Source organism: Ahaetulla prasina, chromosome 2 (genome assembly GCF_028640845.1).
Source record: "Ahaetulla prasina isolate Xishuangbanna chromosome 2, ASM2864084v1, whole genome shotgun sequence".
Taxonomy (NCBI): domain Eukaryota; kingdom Metazoa; phylum Chordata; class Lepidosauria; order Squamata; family Colubridae; genus Ahaetulla; species Ahaetulla prasina.
In genome coordinates this window covers 121,243,266-121,267,694 of record NC_080540.1, presented here as the reverse complement: position 1 = coordinate 121,267,694, position 24,429 = coordinate 121,243,266, and the positions used below count along the sequence as shown (strand labels likewise).

The 24,429-nt window shown below is 39.9% G+C and overlaps 1 protein-coding gene across 4 annotated transcripts in view; it reads left to right on the top strand.

The window, feature by feature from the left end:
- Window positions 1–24,429, top strand: part of PIK3R5 (phosphoinositide-3-kinase regulatory subunit 5) — a 63,739-nt gene that overhangs the window by 19,812 nt on the left and 19,498 nt on the right. For 3 of the 4 annotated variants that reach the window (XM_058166179.1, XM_058166177.1, XM_058166178.1), the window contains exons 2-10: window positions 9,775–9,887; window positions 14,654–14,754; window positions 17,459–17,527; window positions 18,640–18,778; window positions 19,817–19,886; window positions 20,211–20,385; window positions 22,228–22,384; window positions 22,480–22,563; window positions 23,032–23,761. In XM_058166179.1, the coding sequence (XP_058022162.1) occupies window positions 9,788–9,887; window positions 14,654–14,754; window positions 17,459–17,527; window positions 18,640–18,778; window positions 19,817–19,886; window positions 20,211–20,385; window positions 22,228–22,384; window positions 22,480–22,563; window positions 23,032–23,761 (1,625 nt within the window). In that variant the 5' untranslated portion in view covers window positions 9,775–9,787. Of the gene's footprint in view, window positions 1–9,774; window positions 9,888–14,653; window positions 14,755–17,458; window positions 17,528–18,639; window positions 18,779–19,816; window positions 19,887–20,210; window positions 20,386–22,227; window positions 22,385–22,479; window positions 22,564–23,031; window positions 23,762–24,429 lie in introns of those variants that run through there. The other variant, XM_058166180.1, reaches the window with a different exon arrangement.

Genomic DNA, 24,429 nt, shown 5'->3' with positions numbered 1-24,429 from the left:
GGGAGAGGAAACAGACTGGGGGTCAACCTTAGCAAAATGGCACTGGTTTCAAGAGCATTCTTGTTACAAGGATTTACAACCTTTAGATATTAATAGGTTTACACTTCCCTAAGCAAAATGTGTTTGAAATTTGGGGATTATCCTAGGCTCTTGGTTCCTGCTCTATTAGCAGGTGTCATTCTTAGCAGGAGGGTAAATATATTTTATCTGCCAATTTACATTTTTTCCCTGGATTGCGAAGCCCTTCTCATAATCACTCATGTTCAACTGCTATGATGCCTTCTTCATGGGGCTTGAGGACAGTATAGCTTAAACACAAAATAAACATAAATCCCTGCTACCAATCTTGTACTAAAGAGATACAGTTAATTATAATTATAGACTTGCTTTATCTTAACTTCTATTATGAGAACATGTAATGAAAATCCTATTTCTTAGCTTTGGTTTTGTTCCTGTTGTGTTTCCTGTTTTGATTTACTTCATGAAAATGAAACACTTCTTTAAATGCATAGCACAGGAAATCATACATGAGTTGGATTAATTATGAGAGTTTTAAAAATCTAATGCAGTGTAGATAAGATTTCTAAAAGACTTTGTAAAGTTGATAAACTGGCACAATGTTGGAGACCAACTGTCCCAGCCAGAGAAGGACTGAAGTGGGAAATTAGTTTGGAATTGTTATGTAAACACAACACATAAACTCAAGTGGGCAAGGTCTGCTCCCCCCCCACAAAATGTCTGAGCCTTATTTTCAGTGGTGAAATTCAGCCGGTTCTATCTGGCTCTGGCAAACTGGTAGTACCAGCGGCGGGAGGCTCTGCTCACCTACCCAGATGTCATCACGTCCCGTTTTTGACCTTCTGCGCATGCGCAGAAGGCTCTGTGAATGCGTGGAGGAGGCACGTGTATGCTCACATTTGCGAACCAGTAGCGAAGGTAAGTGAATTTCACTCCTGCTCATTTTGTCTTTCCCAGGCTAAAGCTCCCAGCCGGGGAGATTCCTGTGGAATAAGCATAGAACAATAAATTAGCTTGTTTGAACTCTACAAATGTGAGCCTAGTTGACACATAGTTTGGGTAGAGAGGCTTTGTTATGTTTCCTAACAAAGTGTTGATTAGGTAAGGAGATTTTAAACTATAAATTTAAAATAAAAATAAATTTAAAGTATTAGATTTTTAAAGTTTGCTTTATGATTGAAGTAACTTCAATGGCTTGACAATATGTTTACTTGATTTGTCTGCTTCAAATGCAATAATTGGGAGCTTTCAGGGCTTACTTGGAATCCTGTTCATTAGCTCAGGGGTCTCCAACCTTGGCAACTTTAAGACTTGTGGACTTCAACTCCCAGAATTCTCTGGGAGTTGAAGTCTCTGGGAGTTGAATCTCTGGGAGTTGAAGTCCACAAGTCTTAAAGTTGCCAAGGTTGGAATCCTTTGTATTAAATGAGACTTTCTAGTCACTGCTTTTTAGAACCATAAGCATTGTTACTCCAGTTCAGTATCTATTGCTCGTCTCCTAAATCTGGAGTTATCCAAGACCTCTGAGTTAGGTAGCTCTTTACTAGTTGAATATGTTGCTTCACATCCTGTTGCCACCACACACTTTCAATAATAGCATAGCTTGTCATTTTCATTTTTTGTCCCACATTTTTCAGAACAAAACTAGCTCATTAAGAAAAAAGTTTCACAGTTGTGTTTCAGGGGGTAGGCTCATTTTGTTTGAGCCATGAAAAAAGATCTTTATCAAATCTGGTATCTTTGGATCCTTGCGGTAAATTGTTTTCAGAGAATCTAACTATACCTTTTTGGCCTTCTTCTTCCTTTATGAACCACAGGTGAGCTGTAAATAAATCTCTTATCTTCAGGATCCTGCTTTTGTGGCTCTTTGGGTGGGTTTAACCATTTTTCAGTATGCTTAGAAATAAACGTTTCTTCTCTCTTTCTGAATGCTGATTTGCACTTGCATGTAACATTATCTAGGCAATCACCAATAAGGAAACAGAATGGAAGCATTATTAAAGTGAAAATTAATCTTCCTATGCTAATGCAGTATAATTATTTTTACATAATTCCTTGGCTGAAAAGATGTACTTTGATACTTTTACAGAGAACAGAAAAAATGAGGACTTGCTGTTAAAGCTTGGGATAGCACAAGGTAAACAAGATAGTTTCTGTTCCAAAACCAGGCTTCAAACTAGCTTAAAATGGATATAAAGAACAGTTTCATACAAGAGGTCAAGGATTTACTATCCACTTGCTTGGGAACATTTTCTAGTGATTCCAGTGTCGGCAATTGGACCGTAGTTATCTTCATCGTCTGAGCCCAGGTTAGGATCCTTCATGAATAATCTAATTAGAGCTTCTTTAAAAGAGGCCGATAGCCCTTTGACCTCTGCTCTCAGTGAATTTTTGAACACAGAGCTTTCCCTGAAAGAAATCCAAATTAATTGAGTGCACAGTCCAGAGTTGGATGGGGGAGAGGGAAAGCGGTTCAGGTTAGCCTCACCATAGACTTTCTTAGAATATATCTAATAGGTTGGAAGGTTATAACTTTAGTTTGACAATATTCTGGTAAAGGTAAAGGTAAAGGTTCCTCTCGCACATAAGTGCTATCGTTGCCGACTCTAGGGGGCGATGCTCATCTCTGTTTCAAAGCCGAAGAGCCAGTGCTGTCCGAAGACATCTCCGTGGTCATGTGGCCAGCATGACTAAACGCCAAAGGTGCACGGAACACTGTTACCTTCCCACCAAAGGTGTAAGCAAATAAAGGATTGAACTCAATAGGGTTTTTCTGGGTCGTCTCTGGGCTTGGGCTTGACATTATTCTTATACTTGATTGAGAAAACCCAATCCAAACTACATTCTGCCATCTGTGCTAAATTGATGTCATCTTAAGATGGCCCCATGATTATCAAGGGTACCATGAAGTTCTGATGTGTGTTCCTCCAATTACTTCCGTGCATATCTTGAAGTCCCCTAGGACAATCTCAGCACAAGAAGGAATACTGATATACTCTGGGGTTGGGGATTTACCAGAAAAAAACACCCCAGTTTCCTAGGTTTTTGACATTAAAAGTGCTAGATTGGAACTAAGTTGAACAGGAAGTCTGAGAGGAAAGGGATTCTGTATAGATGACAGTGGCACCCAGTCTGCCACACTCAAGATTATGCTCATGGTGCACTTCTATATCTAGAAGACCATAACTAGGAGAGATTGTCTGCAGATCCCTCATATCCTGGACACTGTCTCACTTCCTCCCCTTGGGATGCTACTAAAGGGTATTGTATGCCAAGACAACTGGACTGTGCCATCACTCTGCTGAACACCTAATTATCACAGTTGACAACATATGGTGAATGCTAGGTTCTGTCTAATATGCATGTATATTAACCAATAATAAATAAATAAATAGATTGTGGCTTAGTATTATTTATCCTTTTATTACCTCTTATTTTCTTCTACTGGCTGCAAACTTTAGTATGTTCAGATGTTCAGCCAGATGGATTTGGCATTTTATCTATCGAATCCTTTCCAAGGACCTGGGATAGACAGATGTGGATGTTTGTTACAGATATTGTGGCAGGGTGTAAGCTATTCCAAATAAAGTTGCCTTTTGTAATTGATTAATGGTGAATTTGTCAATGTCAGTGGTGTTCAAGTGGTGCTTCACTTGTTTTATCATTATTATTATGGTTCATCACACAGTCAAATTATTATTTATCATTTGTTGTTTTTGCAAGTACACTAAGTGCTTCTGTACCAGAGACAAATTCCTTAGGGTTAGGGTTCGGGTCACATTTGGCCAAATAAAGTATTTGCTCTGTTCTGTTATGTTCTTCTGTTCTGTTCTGTTCTGTTCTGTTCTGGTCATACAGAATATCATAATTAGAAAAGGCATTGAAGATCATCTAGTCCAACTCTCCGCTCAAGCAGAAACCGTATACCATTTTAGACAAATGGCTGTCTAGTCCCTTCTTAAAAGCCTCCAGTGTTGGAGCACCCATAACTTCTGCAGGCAAGCTGTTCTACTGGTTGATTGTTCTTACTGTCAGGAAATTTCTCCTTCGTTCTAGGTTGCTTCTCTCTTTGTTCAGTTTCCATCCATTGCTTCTTGTCTTGCCTTCTGGTGCTTTGGAAAATAGGTTGACCCCCTCTTCTTTGTGGCAGCCCCTCAAATATTGGAACACTGCTATCATGTCACCTAGATCTAGTCCTTCATTTCACTAGACTAGACATACCCAATTCCTGAAAACATTTTTCATATCTTTTAGCCTCTAGCTCCCTAATCATCTTTGTTGCTCTTCTCTGCATTTTTTCAGAGTCTCAACATTTTTTTTTATATTGTGGTTACCAAAATTGGATGCAGTGTGTTTCAAGTGTGGTTTTACTAAGGCATTATAAAGCAGTAGTATCACTTCTTGTTACCTTGATTCTACCCCTGTTTTAATGCAGCCTAGCTTTTTTGGCAACTGCAACACACTACTGACATACACTTAAGTGATTGTCCACTAGGACTCCAAGATCTCTCTTCTTGAAGCTACTGCTGTTGAACCAAGTTTCACATAATCTGCATCTGTAGTACATTTGGTTGTTCTTGCCTAAGTGTAAATAAAACCTTACTCTTTTCTACATTGAATTTTATTTTGTTAGATAGGGCCCAGTGTTCAAGTCTATTGAGATCCATCTGAACCTTGTGCCTTGGCTATCCCTGTGGTTGTTCTATTCTGTTCTATTCTAAATATCCTGATTTTGTACTCTACTCACATTTTGAACATTAGGTCACTCTCTTGATTTCCAATTAAATCATTTTATTCTAGAATGAAGAACATTAGCAGAGCAGAAGGCAAGTTGCTAAAGGAGCCGGGAATAATTTGGCTGAGGAAAAACACCATTTGGTATCAGTGGTGTCCCTTGTTTCTAGTTTAGCAACAAACAAAGGTTAGCATCATACAAATGTTAAACATTTAATCCTCCTCCGTGGGTTGCAAGGAAAAACTGGTTAGGAAAGCTATTGCCATTAAATTCCAAACTGAGTTGGCAACAGAACTGAAGAAACACTCAGTGATGTTTCAAGGAATTGATAGAGTTCAATCCTTCAGCCCAGCTCTAGAAGGCTGTATTGCTGAAGTAAAAAAGCCATGTGATTTGATTGTCAATTGGACAATTTGTACATCTCATTGTCCCCCCACTCCCAAAATGGTATTTTTTACCTGTGAATTACTGATAGGCCAAGTCAACAGAATATAGAAGTAAAACTTTGGGCAAAAGGTCAAAACAGAGCCCAATCATAAACTAGAAATTGTAAAAATCAGACAGACCAGAGTTTCTAGTGTGTGGAAAAACAGGTACACAAATTGCACAAGAATGTTTAAAATCATTGAAAATAAGTTGTGAGGGAGTTCTTAAAAAGGTCACACCTGGTGCTCTTCTGAAATTGGAATTGGTTCCTTTGAGAAAGGTGTTTGCTTTGCTTTCTTTTCTGAAGTACAAAGGTAGGTTTCTGACTATGTTACTTAGAATTTTAAGTTTCACCAAGCCCTGAATAAGTTCAGAGTCCAGTTTGCAAATGGCTCACTGAGAGTTAGTTCAAAGCTCATGCTCAGATTCAACAGTTCTGACTAAAATACCGAAAGCATTGGCTTTCTGAGGCAGCTAAAGATTCTTAAAAAACTGATTCATCTAAAAATATTTGAATCATGATGTCATAATATGGACTGAGGGACTATAAATATTTACATGGTGATATCTGGACTGATGCAGCAGTTTTCGAAAAGTAACGATGTGGAACAATGAATATTGGTTACTTTCCCTGCTGTTAGTGCAGTTGTCTACAGAGGCGTCTTCCAAAAGACAAATGGGAAAGGGTAAGATAAAATCTAGTGGGAACGTTAATGACATTGCTGAAAGCTATGAAAGAATTTGCCTACAGTCTTTTGATCATTTGACAAATTGTCTTTTCCCTGAAATAAGGGCCCCAATTTCATACTTTGTTAACATGACATCTCAGCCCAGTCCAATAATCATGAGGGTCCAGAGATTTCATGCAGATCTTAGAGGTTAAATGTACAGGGAACCTGTACAGCTGACAGCCTTAGACAATCTGCATTAAGTTTGCATGAAGTCAGAAAATGTTCATTATCATGTGAGGAAACTATGACATAAGCCAAATCTGTACCCTGTGGCTTTTTAAGTTACGGGAATATTTTTTCTTCATTTTCTGCGGCTGTTGACAGTTCTTGATTACTCAATTAGGAATTGAGTGAAAAAAAGTGAATTTGAGGCTGGGTAGACTTCTGTTTGCTCAGGCCAGTTGAGGAATCACCCTTCTTCCGCTAATGGACCTTTGTGTAAGGAGCTGACATTAGAAAATACTATTTCTGGCCATGTTCAGGATATGAATCATGTCCTTTATCCAGTCATCATTTCCCTTATGACATTTGTTCCAAAATGTAATGAAGACATTGAGATTTGGAGATGAGTTCCTTCTTTTTTCTTTTTATAAAATAAATACTTTTTATAAAAATAAGTACTCTTGAATACAGCTCGCCTGTTTGGAACCCATACCACATTTCAGACATCAATACAATTGAACGTGTCCAGAAATATTTTACAAGAAGAATTCTCCACTCCTCCGAATACAACAAAATACCTTATGCCACAAGACTTGAAATCCTGGGTTTAGAAAATTTAGAACTCCGCCGCCTTCGACAAGACCTGTGTTTAACACATAGAATCATCTATTGCAATGTTCTTCCTGCTGAAAACTTCTTCAGCTTCAATCACAACAATACAAGAGCAAACAATAGATTTAAACTTAATGTTAACCACTTCAATCTTGATTGCAGAAAATATGACTTCTATATGTGTTCCAAGCATTAAAGAGTTGTTAATGCTTGGAACACATTACCTGACTCTGTGGTCTCTTCTCAAAATCCCAAAATCTTTAACCAAAAACTATCTACTATTGACCTCACCCCATTCCTAAGAAGTCTATAAGGGGCGTGCATAAGAGCACAAATGTGCCTACCATTCCCTGTCCTATTGTTCCTCTTCATTATATCCAATTAATACAGTTATTACATACTTATGCTCATATATATGCTTATATATTATATAGTTATTACATGTTAATGCTTATATATACTGTTATGACAAAAATAAATAAATAAAACAAAAAAAAATCTTCTTCTATTCTTCAAAGCACATTTAATTCTGAGCTTTGGAAGAAGAACATTCCTTCTTCCAGAGGTGAGCTTTTTGAAAGTGGCGATGTTGTCCAAAACCAAATGCTTTTCCAGCAGATATTTAAAGCCACACTAGATGTGTTGGATGTTAACCATGTTGCCTGTCCTAGAACTTCTCCCTTTGAAGGGCAATTTGCTTAAAGGATCAGATTGTTGAGGTGTAAGAGGTAAGATAGATCTTGTCAAGATTTAGGAGAATAAGTCATCCACAGGTGTTTTCAGGCTTCTTGTTAAGCCTTGCAGCTGTGATTCCATGGTTTTCAAGCATGGTTTTCAAGCAAGAATATTGCATCCAGTTTTGGTCGCCACGATGTAAAAAAGATGTTGAGACTCTAGAAAGAGTGCAGAGAAGAGCAACAAAGATGATTAGGGGACTGGAGGCTAAAACATATGAAGAACGGTTGCAGGAACTGGGTATGTCTAGTTTAACAAAAAGAAGGACTAGGGGAGACATGATAGCTGTGTTCCAATATCTCAGGGGCTGCCACAAAGAAGAGGGAGTCGGGCTGTTCTCCAAAGCACCTGAGGGTAGAACAAGAAGCAATGGGTGGAAACTGATCAAAGAAAGAAGCAACTTAGAACTAAGGAGAAATTTCCTGACAGTTAGAACAATTAATAAGTGGAACGACTTGCCTTCAGAAGTTGTGAATGCTCCAACACTGGAAATTTTTAAGAAAATGTTGGATAACCATCTGACTGAGATGGTGTAGGGTTTCCTGCCTGGGCAGGGGGTTGGACTAGAAGGCCTCCAAGGTCCCTTCCAACTCTGATGTTATGTTATGTTATGTTAAGTAAGTATGTCTACCTGACCCCAGATTTCTTTAGAGATAGAGTATTAAATCACGGGTGTCAAACTCGAGGCATCACGTTGCTGTCATGTGAAGTATTGTGAAGTTTTTTCCCTTCGCTGGGGTGGGTGTGGTCTGCATGTGACATATCCGGCCTGCAGGCCATCAGTTTGACACCCCTGGTAAATGATCTCATGTCCAGAACTTGATTATTTCCTTCATCCTTTCTGTCTGAATTTAAATGGAGATCTTACCCGCTGCTTGATAATAGAAATGCTTAATCCATTTCGGGCACAGGCCACACTGCCAAAAAATATATTAAGGCAAGAGAAAGAAATTGGGAGCAAAGGAGAAAAAAATATTACCGTGATAGATTTTAATAATACAATTAATATACTACTAAAACTTGCGTTTCTGTAACCTTTAACTGGGTGAAACAGTGCATCATAGGGCAAAAGTTTTCGAACTAAGGTACCTCTAATGGGCTAACTTACAGAATGCTGGGACCCAGGACTAGTGGTGAGATTCAAGTCATTTAACAACCAGTTCTCTGCCCTGATGATTTCTTCCAACAACCAGTTTGCCAAACTGCTCAGGAAGTTAACAACCGGTTCTCCTGAAGTGGTGCGAAGTGGCTGAATCCCACCACTGCCCAGGACTCTCAAAAGAAATGAACTTTGGGAAAGTTGTTGCTGTTTCAGTACTGCAGGGCTGTTGAGGCTGCTTCAACCTCACTACACTGTCACTTTCAGATGTGGTCACATGATCTCATTCTCAGTGTTCCCTGGCAGTTTCCCACAAGTCCAAGGGAGCACCAGTCCATTTGCTCTTGCATCACACTCCCTTCCGCCACTTACCTACCTGCTGGGAAGGGAAGAGAAGAGAAGGGAGGGGAAGGGAGGGAGGAAAGGAAAGAAAAAGAAAGGAAAGGAAAGGAAAGGAAAGGAAAGGAAATTATTATTCACTAAAACATTAACTCACCATTCAGGCTTACTATGTATAGCAGGTTAATCTAGACTGTGATTTAGAATAATATGTGAACTCAGACAATAAGTTTAGACATGTGGGATGGAGTTTTAAGAGCTACAATCGAGGCTACGTCTGAGAAAAAAGTGCATAGTAACTTTAAATGAAGCTCCTGGAGTTGTACCCAAGGTTTTGAGCTGGGAAGAAGAAACACAGTTTTAGAGCCTCTGTGTATGAATCCTTAGCATAAAACAATTCTATTGAATGAGTGGCAAAATTGTCAGGGCATAGCAGGTTGTAACTTGGTTGTGCTTCGTACTCCCTCTCCCGCTTTCATCTTAAGCACATTTCCAGTTTATAGGAAGCCAACAGTTGTGGGTTTCACACAGCTTCTTGTTTTTGCAATGATTCCAACCAAAAATTGTAGAGGAAAACAAATGAGAGCGAAAGCTTTCCTGTTTTGGTTTAGCATTGGAATAACTTCTGTTTATCTTGTCCCATTTACCACTGCTGTTCTACATTGCCCAGTAACAAAGGGCTCTTTTCCCCATCTAGCAACATGACAATTCAGCAATCAAATTTGGGGGAAAATTTATCTTGGCAGCAGAGTTTGTGGAGATGCTAGTGGTCTGGATAGGAAGTTGTATGCATCTCAAAGGCAGAATGTAATGGCAAATTAACCAAGAAACCTAAAAGTCAGAGGTGGATTAAGCTAAAAATTGGGGTGGATTACTCTAATTAGGTTTGAATTAATTAATTCATTTATCTTGTTTAGGAAATGAAATAAAATGCAGCACACGACGTGTACAGAGGACAGGATCCACCATGCATTGGAGAGGTGCCTCCATGGCCTTAGCAAAAGCACGTTTTCTGCAAGTACATGGACAGGTAAGTGAAAAAACTTTTACTTACTACTAGTAAAGAAGTACTGCTAGTAGAAGATACTACTAGCAGAATATAGTCCTAGTAAAGAAGTACTAGTAGTGTACTAAAACTATTAGTATGCAGGTTTTGCTGAGCTAAGAACCATAGCTGATTTTTGGACCCCTGTACCAAAAGCTGGTTTGGGAGAAAATTAAAATTTGTGTGCTCTAAAACAATAAAATGAACAGTGAGTTTTATTACTCCCCAAGTATATGAATTCATTTATCTCCCCTTCTCTAAAGAAAGGGGAGATAAATTATCTAAAACAATAAATTTATCTAAAAAATAAACTACTATTACTACCCCTCCTTATCACAATTCTTCCATTTCTATTCTAGGTTAAAGTTGCTAAGAGCCTAACTAATAACCCCTTACTTAGTAAAAAAAGATATCCTTGAGAACTGGGGGAATATGGTAAACACTGAATGTGTGCTCGGGTACTTTGCTCTAGTATCACAGGTGTATTTTTGTGTTGAGCTCTGGCCTTGTGATGCTGCAAGTTTCAATAGCAACAAGGTCACCACAAAGACTAATTCCAAAGGTTAAACCAGGCCAAACATCCTTGGGAGTCAAACAAGGTCAGGCTAGCAAGAGGAATGCTGTTTACAGGTGGGACTTTAGTGGTGGAAATGTTTGTAGTTGCTTCAAAAGAAAGAAGACGACAACTTTGTGGTAGTGTTACCAATGCATTTGAAAATTGAAATTCTGATTCCATAGCTTCAAATTTTGTATTTGATATGAATGGTATTAAGATCATTTATTGAACTTATATATGATGGCTGAATAGACTTGTGTAGCCTTCTGTTCCATTTTTCTCCTTTGACTAATACTATAAAAAGTGTCTAGAAACAGCAAAACTGCTGGTTTTCATCTTCAATTCCCTCCCCTTCATCCCCTAAACAGATTTTTTCCCCCCAGACGTATCTGCTTACTCTCATCATTGAGAGAACTTAAGAGCAAGGAGAGAAACTTCCACTTGAGGGGTAGATGCACCAACCCTAGTTTAATTCAAAACCTGGGCATTTCCAAATCCTTCCCACCTGCATGACACACTAATACTGGAAGGCAATGCTGGGCAATGTTCAGCAGGATTGTCTGTCCTTCCATCTTTCCTGCTGCAGGTGTGTTGCCTTCTTTTGCAGGAATATTGTTCTGTTACTTAGTGAAACCTCACTTCAATTTCCAGAGCTTTAGAAGAGGGAAATAAAGCACCATTTCCCCAGGCACTGCCATTTTCCAATGTGGGTTAATGAATAGCAGTGTCTAAACTCCAGTCAACTTTTTCTGAGCTCAATGCCTCTTGAGAGAAAGAAGATTCCTCACTCTGGCAACTTCCTTTCTTCCCTGCTCCTTGGGTTTCCTATATTTGTTGAATGCAAATGCCTCCAAATCTAGTCCAAATAGATTTAGGAGTAAGCAATTTCTTTTCTGCTCAAAAACTGGCTTCTTTTTTGAAACAGGACTCTGTGGGTTGCAAGTATACCTAATGCTGTTGAGGAGGGGCCACTGGAAAATGTGGGGCCTGTTTGTTGGATTTTTAAAATAAATAGGTGTACTAAGCTTAATGAGGCTTTAACGTCTCTGATTTGTTCATCATGTCTTCATCACTGAGGCAGAAACAATGAGAAGCATTGGAGGGTTGGAGGCCTTAGAACAGGCTCTACAGGTCCATTTACAACTAATAGAAAGGGGAAAGAAAGAATATATGGGCAGGGGACGAGCAGAGAAAAGGAGTTGGGGGAAAGAGAGACCCCTAGATGTTTGTGCATTCAAGCTATTGCTTGAGGCTTCCTAGCCACCCTAATAATTTACACTGGCTGCCCATGTCTGGTAGTACTAACCAATTCTGAATATTTTTGCATTTGTATGCTGAATGCAAAAGTCTGTGCATGTTGTGCAAGATATGTGCATAGCCTTTTGTTTGTAGAATTTTTCAATAGCAACCAGTCCAAGTGTGATAGCAGAATAGAAAGAGAAGATGCATCTATTGTATCCACTTGGATATTTGGGTCATTAATTAGACCAGGGGTGTCAAATTCGATTTTATTGAGGGCCGCATCAGGGTTGTGTTTGGCCTTGGGGGCCAGGGTGGGCATGGCCAGCTTGAAGTCACTTGTATCGGGAACGCCTGTGACCCGAGCGCTCTGCCAGAGAAAACAGGCTCCCGAGCTCTGTTTTTGGCTGGGACAGACTCCTGCAACCCTCTGCCAGTGAAAACAAAGCTCAGAAGGGCTGCATTCAGCCCTCTCGAGCTCCGTTTTCCCTGGCAGAGGCACCATGGGCCGCTCCTTTGCTGTTTCCAAGTGGGCCCGCAGGTCAGATCTAAGCATGCATGGGCTGGATACGGCCCATGGGCCTTGAGTTTGACACCTCTGAATTAGACGGAATCCTCAGCCTGTCGCTTCCTTCTGGCCCTCTGAAACGTTCTAAGAATTCTCCGGAACAGACTTTTGTTTTTTTTAAGGGATCTGCAAATGAAGGGAATTGCCTAGCATTGAAAAAAAAAGCGTGGGGCAAGAGAGAGAGAGAGAGAGAACATGCTAAACAGTTTAAAGAAATGCACTCCAGTATCCTCAACAGGCTAAATTAGATGGAGTTTTGCCATTTCAGTACACACATCGTATTTCTAATGTCATTTTTACATGCGATTGTCAGTTAGTTCCATAATGTAAAGGTAAAGGTAAAGATAAAGGTTCCCCTTGCACATACGTGCTACTTGTTGCCGACTCTAGGGGGTGGTGCTCATCTCTGTTTCAAAGCCGAAGAGCCAGAGCTGTCCAAAGATATCTGCGTGGTCATGTGGCCGGCATGACTCAACGCCAAAGGCACTGAGTCATGGCGTTCCATAATGTACCATCTTGCATTTTGTATCTTGGCTGCCATCAGTCTAAAATACTGACTATAGAAGGCCAGGGGCTTCAATCATATTTATGACAATTTATAACAATTTATGACATGATAATTGTCTGCTTTAATGTTGGTCAGCCTATGTCTTTATCATGGGTGGAACCTTGATATTTACATCTTCCAGTGATGTTTTCAACAGTTGCTGGTTGCAACCTTTGAGCTGCTCTTACATGACAAAGAATTGAGAGAGGAAATGCTAACCACAGATGCCAAGTTAAGGATTTAGCATTTCCGGGGGACAATATAATTCTAAGAAGAATATGCTGCATTCTGAAAAAGTATCTCCCCCACTGTATCAGGCTGCAGCAACATGAATTCTCCCACCCACTATCACCCAGCTATAACATTTTGCTGTTTTCAGAATGTGTTATTTGACACTTCGAGCATATTTACAGAAAATAAAGGGCTGTTTTTGCCCCCTGGCATCTCCTATTAGGGTAGGAGAAACTCCTACTTTAAATTTTAGGTAGGTGCTGCAGCAATACAGAGTTACATGAACCAGTGGGCAGCATCTTAATTACTTTCTACAGGTTACTGAATTTAGAGCAGGGGTGAAATGTTCCCGGTTCGGACTAGATAGCCTGATCCGGTAGCTATAGTGGCGGGTGGTTTGGAGAACCGGTAGCAAAAATCCCTGCCCCCACATGGCCAGCTGAGCTGCGCAATCATCAGAAGTTTTTTTAATTTTATTTTTAAAAGCATTTTTTCTTCTGCCAAAAAAATGCTTTTAAAAGTAAAAAAATAAAGCCAGATTGCACGGCTCAGCTGGAATCGTCAGAGGCTTTTAAAACCTCTTCAGCTGAAGAGGTTGTAGAAAAAAATTCTTTTAAAAGGCTCCTCTGACGATCCCAGCTTAGTTGCCTGATCATCAGAGGCTATTTTTTCTTTTAAAGGAAAAAAAATACTGCTTTTAAAAGAATAGCCTCTGACGATCAGGCAACACAGCTGGGATCGTCAGAGGAGCCTTTTAAAAGCATTTTTTTCTACAACCTCTTTGGCCGAAGAGGTTGTAGAAAAAATGCTTTTAAAAGTAAAAAAAAAAAAGTTGGTCATGCCCACCCAGTCACATTATCCCCAAGCCACGCCCACAGAACCGGTAGTAACAAATTTTACATTTCACCCGTGATTTAGAGGCTTGTTTAGCCCAGGTGAATTAAATATGAGGCCGGTTAAAAAATAACTTAAGAAAGAGACACAGACCAGCCCGGTGTTTGTATATCATGTTGACAGTATGAACCTTCACTTTGCCATTTAAGTTATCAATAATTAGCCTGCATTGTAATATTAATTACTGTTACTAAATGTATTTCAAAATGGAATATACAGTTCTTCTGCTTTGTTCTCAGATCAATTCTATCATTCAGTGGATAGTCTCAGAGCATCAGACCTGAAGGAGGGTTTTAACTTAAATCTCAATTCCCACCTGGACTGATTTTGCCTCTCCTCCAAGGATTAGTCTAAATACAAAGACGTTCCCTCTATGATTTTAAAAGGCAGAAAAGCCTTTTCCTATCCCTTCTCTGGGCCATCCTACCTTCAGTTGGTACACTTGTTTTCCTGCTCTGAATGACAGTTAGTATACACACTCAGGTTAAAAAGGGCATACATTGTGTGTTTGCATAGTATCAATGAGTATAAATAACTCACGATTGTGCAGGGCAAAAGATCTGATCCTATGTTCTTGAATGCAGATAATGTAGGTGCAACACCTCCATCTGCAAAATCGTGTGTGCAAGCAGACTTCTGTAGTGAAGACTACTTATGCTCTTGACTTCATGGTATGATTGGATATTCTCTAATTATTTTTCCTTTCTTCCAAATAGCTGGGCTTTGTCTGAACTGCTGGACCCTTCAGGAGTTAGTTAGTCGTGATGCAGGGAACTACCTCATTCTCCTGGAGAAAATCCTACGGAAGACTCAAGAGGTAAAACAAAGGGAGAGATGGGAAAGAAAATAAGATCTGATGATGAACCACTTTCTTTTCAATTACCTTGTTTACATGTGTTGAACCCTCTACAAAAGGGAAATCGTCTTGTGGACTGGCATCTAATGAGATTATCTAACTGCCTAGCTGCATCCTTCTTGGAATTGATTCCATCTGTATTGAGAGACATCTGGTCTCAGTAGATTTAGTTTGAAACTGTCGGTTCTGTTTTCTGCTGTGTTGGAAACAGCTGCTAAAGTCCAGAGCTGGGTCAGGCAGGACTCCGAAAGGTCTTTTTGTTTTTTTAATCTAATCCCGCTTTGAACAACAGCTCCTGATATGAAGCGACTGCTCTAATAATAGATATTAAAATTTGTTCCTTTGATCGAATGCCAGCTTCTTTTTCTCCAGAGCAGGGGTCTCCAACCTTGGTCCTTTTAAGACTTATGGACTTCAACTCCCAGAGTCCCTCAGCCAGCAAAGCTGGCTGAGGAACTCTGGGAGTTGAAGTCCACAAGTCTTAAAGGGACCAAGGTTGGAGACCCCTGCTCCAGAGAATACCTGCTTTTGTGAAATGGGCAGGTCAGCAAATGAGGTCTCACCTTTCTATTGAAAAAGAAACTTGCTTTGATTCTGAAACAAGGTTACTTCAGTGTTACTGAATAGAGATTAGTGTAACTGGAGTTCCAGTGAATCCTGCACTGTTTTTTTTTTCTCCTTTTCTTCCCGTCAGTGACTTCCTGGTTCTTTAACAGAGCCTTGCCCCAATTATTTTGAGTTTTTATAATTTAGAAATAGTGCTTAGTTCAGGGTACATAAAGCAAAATCAAATCACAGGTGTGAATCCATCAGAAGAAAGTTTCCCTTTCATCTGTACAAGACCATGGAGTTTAATAAAAAGTCACATTTGGATCATAGAAAATAAACCAAAGCCTCCAGAACCTTTGATAAAGCACTCAAAGTCCTCTTTCTCTCTGTTTTAAAAAAACAAATTGCTGTGTAATGGTAAAAATATCAAATAAATGCAGTACAGCAGGCTATTTCTGCCGGCTACCAGCAGTTCGGCAGTTCGAATCTCACCAGCTCAAGGTTGACTCAGCCTTCCATCCTTCTGAGGTCGGTAAAATGAGGACCCAGATTGCTGGGGGCAATATGCTGACTCTGCTTAGAGAGGGCTGTAAAGCACTGTGAAGCGGCATATACGTCTAAGTGCTATTGCTATTAAGTATTTGTAAATTTTAATCCAATGAAATTAAATAAAATAAAATTTAGTTTTTCTTTCAATTCTACTGAGAACTTTCTGATTGTGGCCCCTGGCATGCCATTCAATGCTGCATTTGTTCAATTCAGCCTTCTCCATCTTGATTTCCCCTGCCAGCTCATCTATTGGACTCTTACATCTATAAGTCCCAAGGTGTTTTCCCCCTAATAACTCCTTTAATAAAGTTTTGGATGTATAGTTTAAACTTTTGTACTTCTTGATGATGCTACTTATCTGTTCTTTCTCATTTTGATAGCTGTGTATCTTTCTTTATATGAGGATGCTTTGTTATTACATTGGTCTTGTTGAACTTTTTTTTTAAATAATGGATTTTTTAAAAGAAAGATGAACAGATATAAACAAATAAAACTATACTGTTCTAGCAGTACCTTTACAGTAGGCACTGAGAATGTTGGGTCTCAAAGTGTGGTTTAATTCTGACTCCTCTCAGACCAAGCTATCATGGTCTGTGGACACAGAAGATAGAGATACCATTGTACAACATCTGAAGGGTCACAGGTTCCCATGTGTCATTTTAAGACAAGCTTCTGCAAAAGGCATCACTTCACTTGCCTCTAGTATGCAATACAATGTCAGAATAACAGAATTGGAAAGGATCTTGAAGGTCTTCTAGTCCAACCAGTAGTGGGTTTCAATTTCGTTCGCTACTGGCTTGCTCGTTGGCATGTGCAACGCTTCTGCGCATGCACAGAGATGTCCGAGTGGGTGGGCGGAGCCTCCCACTGCCATCGCTACCAGTGTGCCCAATCTGGGGCAAACTAGTAGCAACCCACCTCTGCTCAAGCATATCATTTCAGACACATGGATGTCCAATCTCTTCTTGAAAATCTCCAGTAATGGAGCACCCAAAATTTCTGGAGTCAAGCCATTCCATTGATCAATTGTTCTCGCTGATAGGCAATTTCTCCTTAATTCTAGGTTGGACTTCTCTTTGATAAGTTATTATCTGTTACTTCTTATCCTGCTGTCAGGGGCTTTGAAGAATACTGTAGGTCGACCCCCTCTTCTCTGTCACAATGTCATTCTTTTTTCAACTAGCACCACTGTCTAGAAAGATGTACTGACAAATTATGTTGAGTATTGTGCCAGAACTCAGAATCACCATTCAAAGTGGCTTTATCACTGGAACAAATACCCTACAGGCCTGTTCCACATTTTGCACCACAATACATAAGTGTGTTTTTTGAATAATGTGGGAACCCAACTCTTCTGCTCTGTAAACCAAAAAGATAATGATTTGTAGTTTAGCATAATATAAACCATTAATTATTCAACAAATTGTATTATGAAATATGTTTTAGTATAATATGTAAAGCTATGCAAAGTGAGATTAATATTGCTTTTAATGGGTTTTCTTTTAAGTAGTTTACCAAATTACATATTTTCATTTTCTGTTCATTCTTGTTTTTCTTTTTTATGAAGGTCCAAGAAAAATGTGACTACAGTCTCTTTACTCCATTGGCCTTTCTCTTCAGTGCAACTGTCCTGTGTGTAAGTTTGGAGTTTAAACCCTGCAATTCATGGTCTCAGCAGTCAATCCTTTGTGATGATGACTCACTGTCATTTAGATTTTTTTCTAAATTGATGGGATTGTGGGTCTAATCCAGAGGTTCCCAATCTTTTTCGCCCGCGGCTCCCCCGGAAATCCGACCTGCAACTGCGCATGCGCACCAGGCCGCCGGAAATCCGACCTGCAACTGCGCATGCGCACCAGACGCCCCAGAAATGGCGCATCAGCGCCGGACCCAGCGGGCGCAGATATTCCGCGGCGCCCCCATGACGATAGCGCGGCTCCCTGGGGAGCCGCGGCTCACAGTTTGGGAATCACTGGTCTAATCTATCATGAAGGCGTGCTGTAAATAACTACCACTGGACCCTGTGTTTATTGAAGCACAATGAAAGAAATAAGTCAAGCAATATCATCAGAGTTAGAGGTTCTGCTTGAGGAAGTCACAGTAATCAGAGAAACCTTGGCTGCAGTAGCAAGCCAGAAATTTATTTTAATAAATAAAGTGGAAAGATGAGATCAGTTGGAAAAGTAAGTCAATGATCAGGTGTTCTCTACAAGGTCTTCACTCTCTAGATTCTTCAAATCTATCAGTCCTTAATAAAAATAAAAAGGAAGGGGTTTAAGACAAATTATTGTAACTTTAGAAAGTAGTGGCCATTGTAGTAAGTATGGATTAAACAATCTATTTTTGAGAACTATAGAACTTTTTGACACTTAATTCAGCATCTCGTGATCATTTTATTAAGTGACATTTATTGATGGTTCTTATAATCCATTAGAAGGGTGGGCTTCCCTTCTTGTAATAAGGACTACTAATGGTGATAATAAATGAAGGAAAAAGGGAGGGGGGAGAGAGAGAGAAAGAGGGAGAGAGAGGGAGAGGGAGAGAATGAATGAGAATGCACATCAAATTCTGTGCTACAGTGTTATGAAGATTTTGTTTTCCTTTCTTTTTTCCCTGGGTCTTTTTTGGGGGGGAGGTGTTACCATGCTGTTAAATCTGTAGCATTAACTCATGCTTGATGTCTCCAATGGGCCCTTGTGTTATTTGTCCTCAAGTGATGCACCCCTTTAAAATACCTTTTCTCCTTAGATCCCCCATTTTCCTTCGGATTCTGATCTGCTTTTGAGAGCTGTGAGCATGTACCATGATTTTCTCACCTGGCCTGTGCCATACTGCAATATCTGTCAGGAATTACTTAATTTGATCAACAATGAACTCAAAGCCCCAGGTAGGAATCTTCAGGAATTTTTTGGAGACTGATTGAGCTAAGCATACTGCCCTGTGAAGGCCGCTTGCTGGACAATGATATGGCAATTTTAAGCATGTCAATACATTTCGATTTCCTAGTCATGGATGTTTGACCAATTAAACTGAAAGCACGAAAGTGTCCCAAATTTAGTTTTAGTCAATTTGGAAGCTGCCAGAAAGGAGCATTCTCTACAGCAGGAGTAACATTTTAAAGAATGTTGTTCCCCCACTCTCCCATGACTTGGCTACCTAACCAGACAGTGGCTAATTTTATTTATTTGTTTATACAATTTATAGACCACAAAGCGTACAAGTAAAGGTAAATAAAAGTTACAAAAAATGAGTTACCTGAAATCAACATATAACTCCTCCATGCAGAATCTATACAGCAAGGCTCAAATTCCACTTGCCCAAAAATTAAAATAATAGTTAGCTCTTTAATAGCTTCCTGAATATTATCAGAATGGGGGCCACCCAGAATCTGGTAAACCCATTGGCTATTGCTCCTAAGCCCTCTTCCCAGCCATTCCCATCCTACTTTCTCAGGATTGTGAAAAACAGATTGTTCCAAGTTGGCTCTTGCATGAACTTTGGAAAGCTAAAGCTTTTTTGGGGGGATTTTTGTTTTTCTCTGGATCTCTCTTTCTAGTCTATAGCTCTGGATTCCCTAATGTTTTCTGACAATATAGTAAACAAGACAGTCTTTTCAAGACAGTCTAGGTCATAGTGCGTGTGCGTATGTATTAAAATTGACAGACAGGGATCTTAAGCCTTGAAAGTATTTAGCTGATCTATTTTGTTTATTTGGATGAGCACAAAAGGTGAGGAAGCAGAAAACTGATGGTTCTACCTTTAAATTTCAACATTTTTATTGCCAAATTGCACAGTCTCATGTGCACAATGGAATGGGAACATGAAACATGTGGGGCTGCTCATCCTGTATCACTGCTGTCCTATTTTGCATGGTGAAAGCCAGCTCCTGCCGCTGCTTTGGCTGACCACTTCTCATCCTTTACAGGAATTTCTTTTCAAAGGCTTGTTAAAGCTGAGCAAGGATTACCTCAAAAAGGCTGTGAGAATTCTACCGTGTAAGTATTAAACACTCATAATGGCTTTCTGTACATTTTTAGAGCAGCTTTCCTCACCTGATATCCTCAGGATGATTGGACCATAATGCCCTTTATCTTTAGCACAACTGTAGGACACCAGCTTAAGAAAGCCTATCCTTAGGGAAAGAGGCTTTGTTCCTTTGGTGTGTTATTAACCGCTTTGGATCCTTGCGGCCCTCTGACTTCGGGGCTTTGCTTGCAAACATTTCATTGGTAACATCACTAAGGACTCCACGCTGCAACCCTGAGCTACATATTCTCTTCTATTAACGGTTTGCTTGTTTTCCTGTCTTCTTTCCCTAGAACAGTCCTATTGCTGAATCCTTCAGAAGTTGATGGGGAATTCCTATCAGTTGCTGAAAAGCTAAGCTCTGCAGACTACTCCCAGCATACATTACTAGCGACACTCCTGGAGCACACATACCAAGCTAACTTTGGGACCAGATGCAACCTGGCAAAATTACGTCAAATCCTGAAGGTAAAGAAAATCCTCTGGCTTAGGCCTTGATTTATTTATTCAATATATATATTTTTTTGCATTTATATCCCGCCCTTCTCCGAAGACTCAGGGCAGCTTACATTGTGTCAAGCAATAGTCTTCATCCATTTGTATACTATATACAAAGTCAACTTATTGCCCCCCAACAATCTGGGTCCTCATTTTACCTACCTTATAAAGGATGGAAGGCTGAGTCAACCTTGGGCCTGGTGGGACTTGAACCTGCAATATTGCAAGCAGTTGCTGTTAATAATAGGCTGCATTAGCCTGTTGCACCACCAGAGGCCCTTATAATATTGCTATATAAATACATGTATTCCAAATACATCAATAAATAAAATTTATTTTATAAATTTTAGGTTTTAGGCTAGGACTTAGTATGGAGACAGCTTTGGTAACTTGTCAGTGACCTGCAGTGAAGCTAGGATGTGGGTGATGTATCTGTCCTCGCCCTCCTTGATTTCTTAATGGCCTTCAATACCATCAGTCATGATATCTTTCTGGACTGGCTGCAGGAAAATAGGAATTGGAAGTCCAGTACTGCAATTGCCTCCTTTCTCCGCAGTCAATGTTGGTGGCGAAAAACAGAAATACTGCTGCTTTGTGAGGTGCAATGGGACTCAATACTCTCCCCTCTCCTGTTTAATATATACATGAAGCAACTGGAGAGGTCATTCATTGCTTTGGGGGCATATATCATAAATATGAGGATAATACTTGGTTGCATACCTTGACCTCCGGTTGTCCAAGTGATGTTGTCAAGGTATTGTCTTTATGCCTGGAAGCTGTCAGTAACTATGGGAAGAACAGGCTCAAACGTATTACTGGGAAAACCTGGTTGTGGATACTATGACCTAATGTGGGGAACTTTCCACCCTTGGTCTTGAATGGGGCAACACTCCAGATTGTACACTCTGTTGAATGAAACACTCATTCAACAGTAGTGTACAATTGCAGCATCTACTGGAACTCTTAGCTGTTGCTTGAGGAATAGGGGGAAGTTATGCCCAGGAAGGTCTTTAAATAAATCTAATTTGTACACCACTTGCTCCCATTCCTGGATTCAGAGAATCAATCTTACAATAACTCATGCCTTGGTTTTCTTCAGATGGGCTATTGCAATGACCTCTATATCAGGTCATTCCCTGAAAACTACTCAGAAGCTACATCCAATCCATTGTGCGGCAGCTTGATCAGCGATTGGCAGATCTTACTATGTCCATGCTTCATGAGCTGCACTGATATACCAATAAGCGTCCTACTGCAGTTCAGAGTGCTAATTATTGCCTATAAAGGTCACTGGCATAAGACCTAGGTCTCTGAGTGATTGCCTATCTCCCATAGTGTCTGTCCATCATGTATAGACAGGGTTGGCTTGTGATTAAGCAGTGTCATTTAGCAGAATTCAGAAAACAACAATAATCTTCCTCCTTTCTGCTTCCCACCCTCTTCAGGACCCCACCCTACCAGCCATCAAACAAGTAAATGTAGCTCTTCTTTTAGGCCCTGAGTTAAGATGTCTGGAAGGCCCCTCTAATTTGAGGTGGTATGAGAAATGGTTTTTGCTTTTGTTTCATTCTTCCCTTGAGTTAATTTTGTGGGGGTTTTGTTAATTAAATTCTTTCTTTTTAGCTGTATGAAGTCACCTCGAGTTGTTTTTGGAACTGGACACTCTAGAATAAATTGTTTTTGCTGGTGTTGGTGCTGCTGCTACTGCCATAGTAAATCTCATTTCTCTATGGTACATTTGTTCAACTTGCAGTAGCTTTTATTTTTGAAGTAATTCCCAATCGAATCTTATATTATTTTCTTTCTATGCAGCTGAAAACTGCAGAAGAACTCATGAAAATGTTCACCAGAACCACAGAAGCCCAGGAGATGGCAGTTCTGACTAACAACGATCCTTCAACTGCTAGAGAACAGCTGGAATCTGCCTTGCAAGAGATTGCAAGAACAGCAGGGCTACCTGAAATAGCAGGTAGGAAAGCTAAGACAGGTGTGTGAATATATTCAGTAGATACTGTCTCCCTCCTAAGTTTGTCTACCTCTTAATGTGTCCATTTCTCTCTTCAGATGAAGGCCAGCTGTCTAAACTCCGTGTGATCCCCATCCCTGTTGCTCGCTGTCATGTGTACAGATGGGATAAGGATAATTTTGGTAAGCTTAAAATCTGTAGACCAGTTTACATGCTTAATAATGTTTTCAGAGGGAAGGAAGGATGGTTTGGTAAGCCTGACTGAAATAAAGTAGAAGACTTGGCCCCAACTTCTTTAAACCCAAGACTCGTCTTGATTTTTTAGAAATAGAAAAAGCATATATAAAAGTAGAGCCTGATATTATCTGATTAATTAAACTATTACCTTTCCCCCCCCCAAAAATAAGACATCCCCTGATAGTAAGCCCAGTTGGGCTTTTGAACCCATGACAATAAGGCCAAGCGCTTATTTCAGGGTTCAAAAAAATATAAGACAGGGTCTTATTTTCAGGGAAACTTGGCAATATCAATAGCTCTATGACAGAAGTCATAGACAAATGACATCTTCTAGGGTGTACCACAAATAAAGACTGCTTTAAACTGTTAGGATTTTTGTTACATCTTATTTTGTATCTGCCTCCTTGTTACAGATATCTTGAATGAGGTACTAGACAAAGAAGTGGATTATCCAAAACAAGTTCTTTTGGAGGATGAAGAGGAGGAGGAAGAGGTTGACAATTGCTTTGCAAAAAAAGACTGCCTGTTGTCCACCCTTGCCTCAGTCAGGAAAGACTCTATGTATTCAACATTGTCAGAAGATGACCCATGTGACTCACAAGTGTCTGTCATCTCTGCTCTTTCCAAAAACTCTGAGCTCTCCTTGATCTCTAAGAAGTCCTTGAAATCTTTTGTTTCCAGTCTGAAAGATTCTATGGATAGTGGCTATGTGGAAGACAGTGATGACAACTCTCTAGACTTGACAGGACGCTTAGATCTGAAGGAAGAAAAAGTGTCACACAGGCATCGGCTGAGCAACAGGCTATACAAGTTGTTCAAGAGCAAGAGCCAAATGATCTTGGGCAGAGATCTGAGAGATGTTTCTGAGGTAGCCTCACTGTCGTTGCCATTACGCCGAGCAGAGAGTCTCTGCAATCCTGTAGCCAAGGACCGTATCCCTGCACGATCCCGACGGGCACAGTCACTGCCACAGCATATGCTGAGTGCCACGCTCTTACAATGCCATCTAGCACAGAACACTTTTGTCCAACGCAGGCCCTTGTTGAGCTGTGATGAAGATACAAAGATTTCAACACTGCGAGTCGTCGTCTTTGGTTCTGATCGCATCTCAGGGAAAGTGGCCCGGGCTTATAGTAGTCTGAAGTAAGTGGGTGAAAGCAATTCTTAATAACTTTTCTCTTGCCCTTTTCAGAGCTATTGTTTTATTATGCAGGGACCAGCCAATGTAGTATTTGGAAGACCAATGTTCCTATAGCTTAGCTGTTAGTCCCTGCAGTGAAATTTCTTCTGAGGCCTTATGTTATGTCATTGTATGTTTTATTTATGTCATTCATAATTTATTTATGTCAATTATAATTTTTAGAGAGTTTAATTTTAATGGGATATTGTTTTTAAATTTTAGCCGATATATAATAAGTTTTTTAATCTTTGTTTTATTTGTATATTGTTCTATTTTTATTATGGCTGTGAACCGCCCTGAGTCCTTCGGGAGAAGGGCGGTATAAAAATCTAATAAATAAATAAATAAATTCATGACTCTTTCATGCAAATAGGTGATAAAAAAAGGTGGGGGTGTAATCTGAAATAGCCTGTATGCTTTTTTAGTTCTACTGTGATTAGAGGATAAGGCACAGTATCCTTCAGTTCTGGACCATTGCAATATGCTTTGTATGGAACGGCCTTTGAAGACCATTTGAAAACTTCAGTGTCAGTTTTGGAAGCCATACCAGGCTGAAGCCTTCCACACGCTGCCACATTCCCCTCTGTGGGAAAGGAGGGGAGGAAGTGGTAGTACAAGGGATGATTAGACA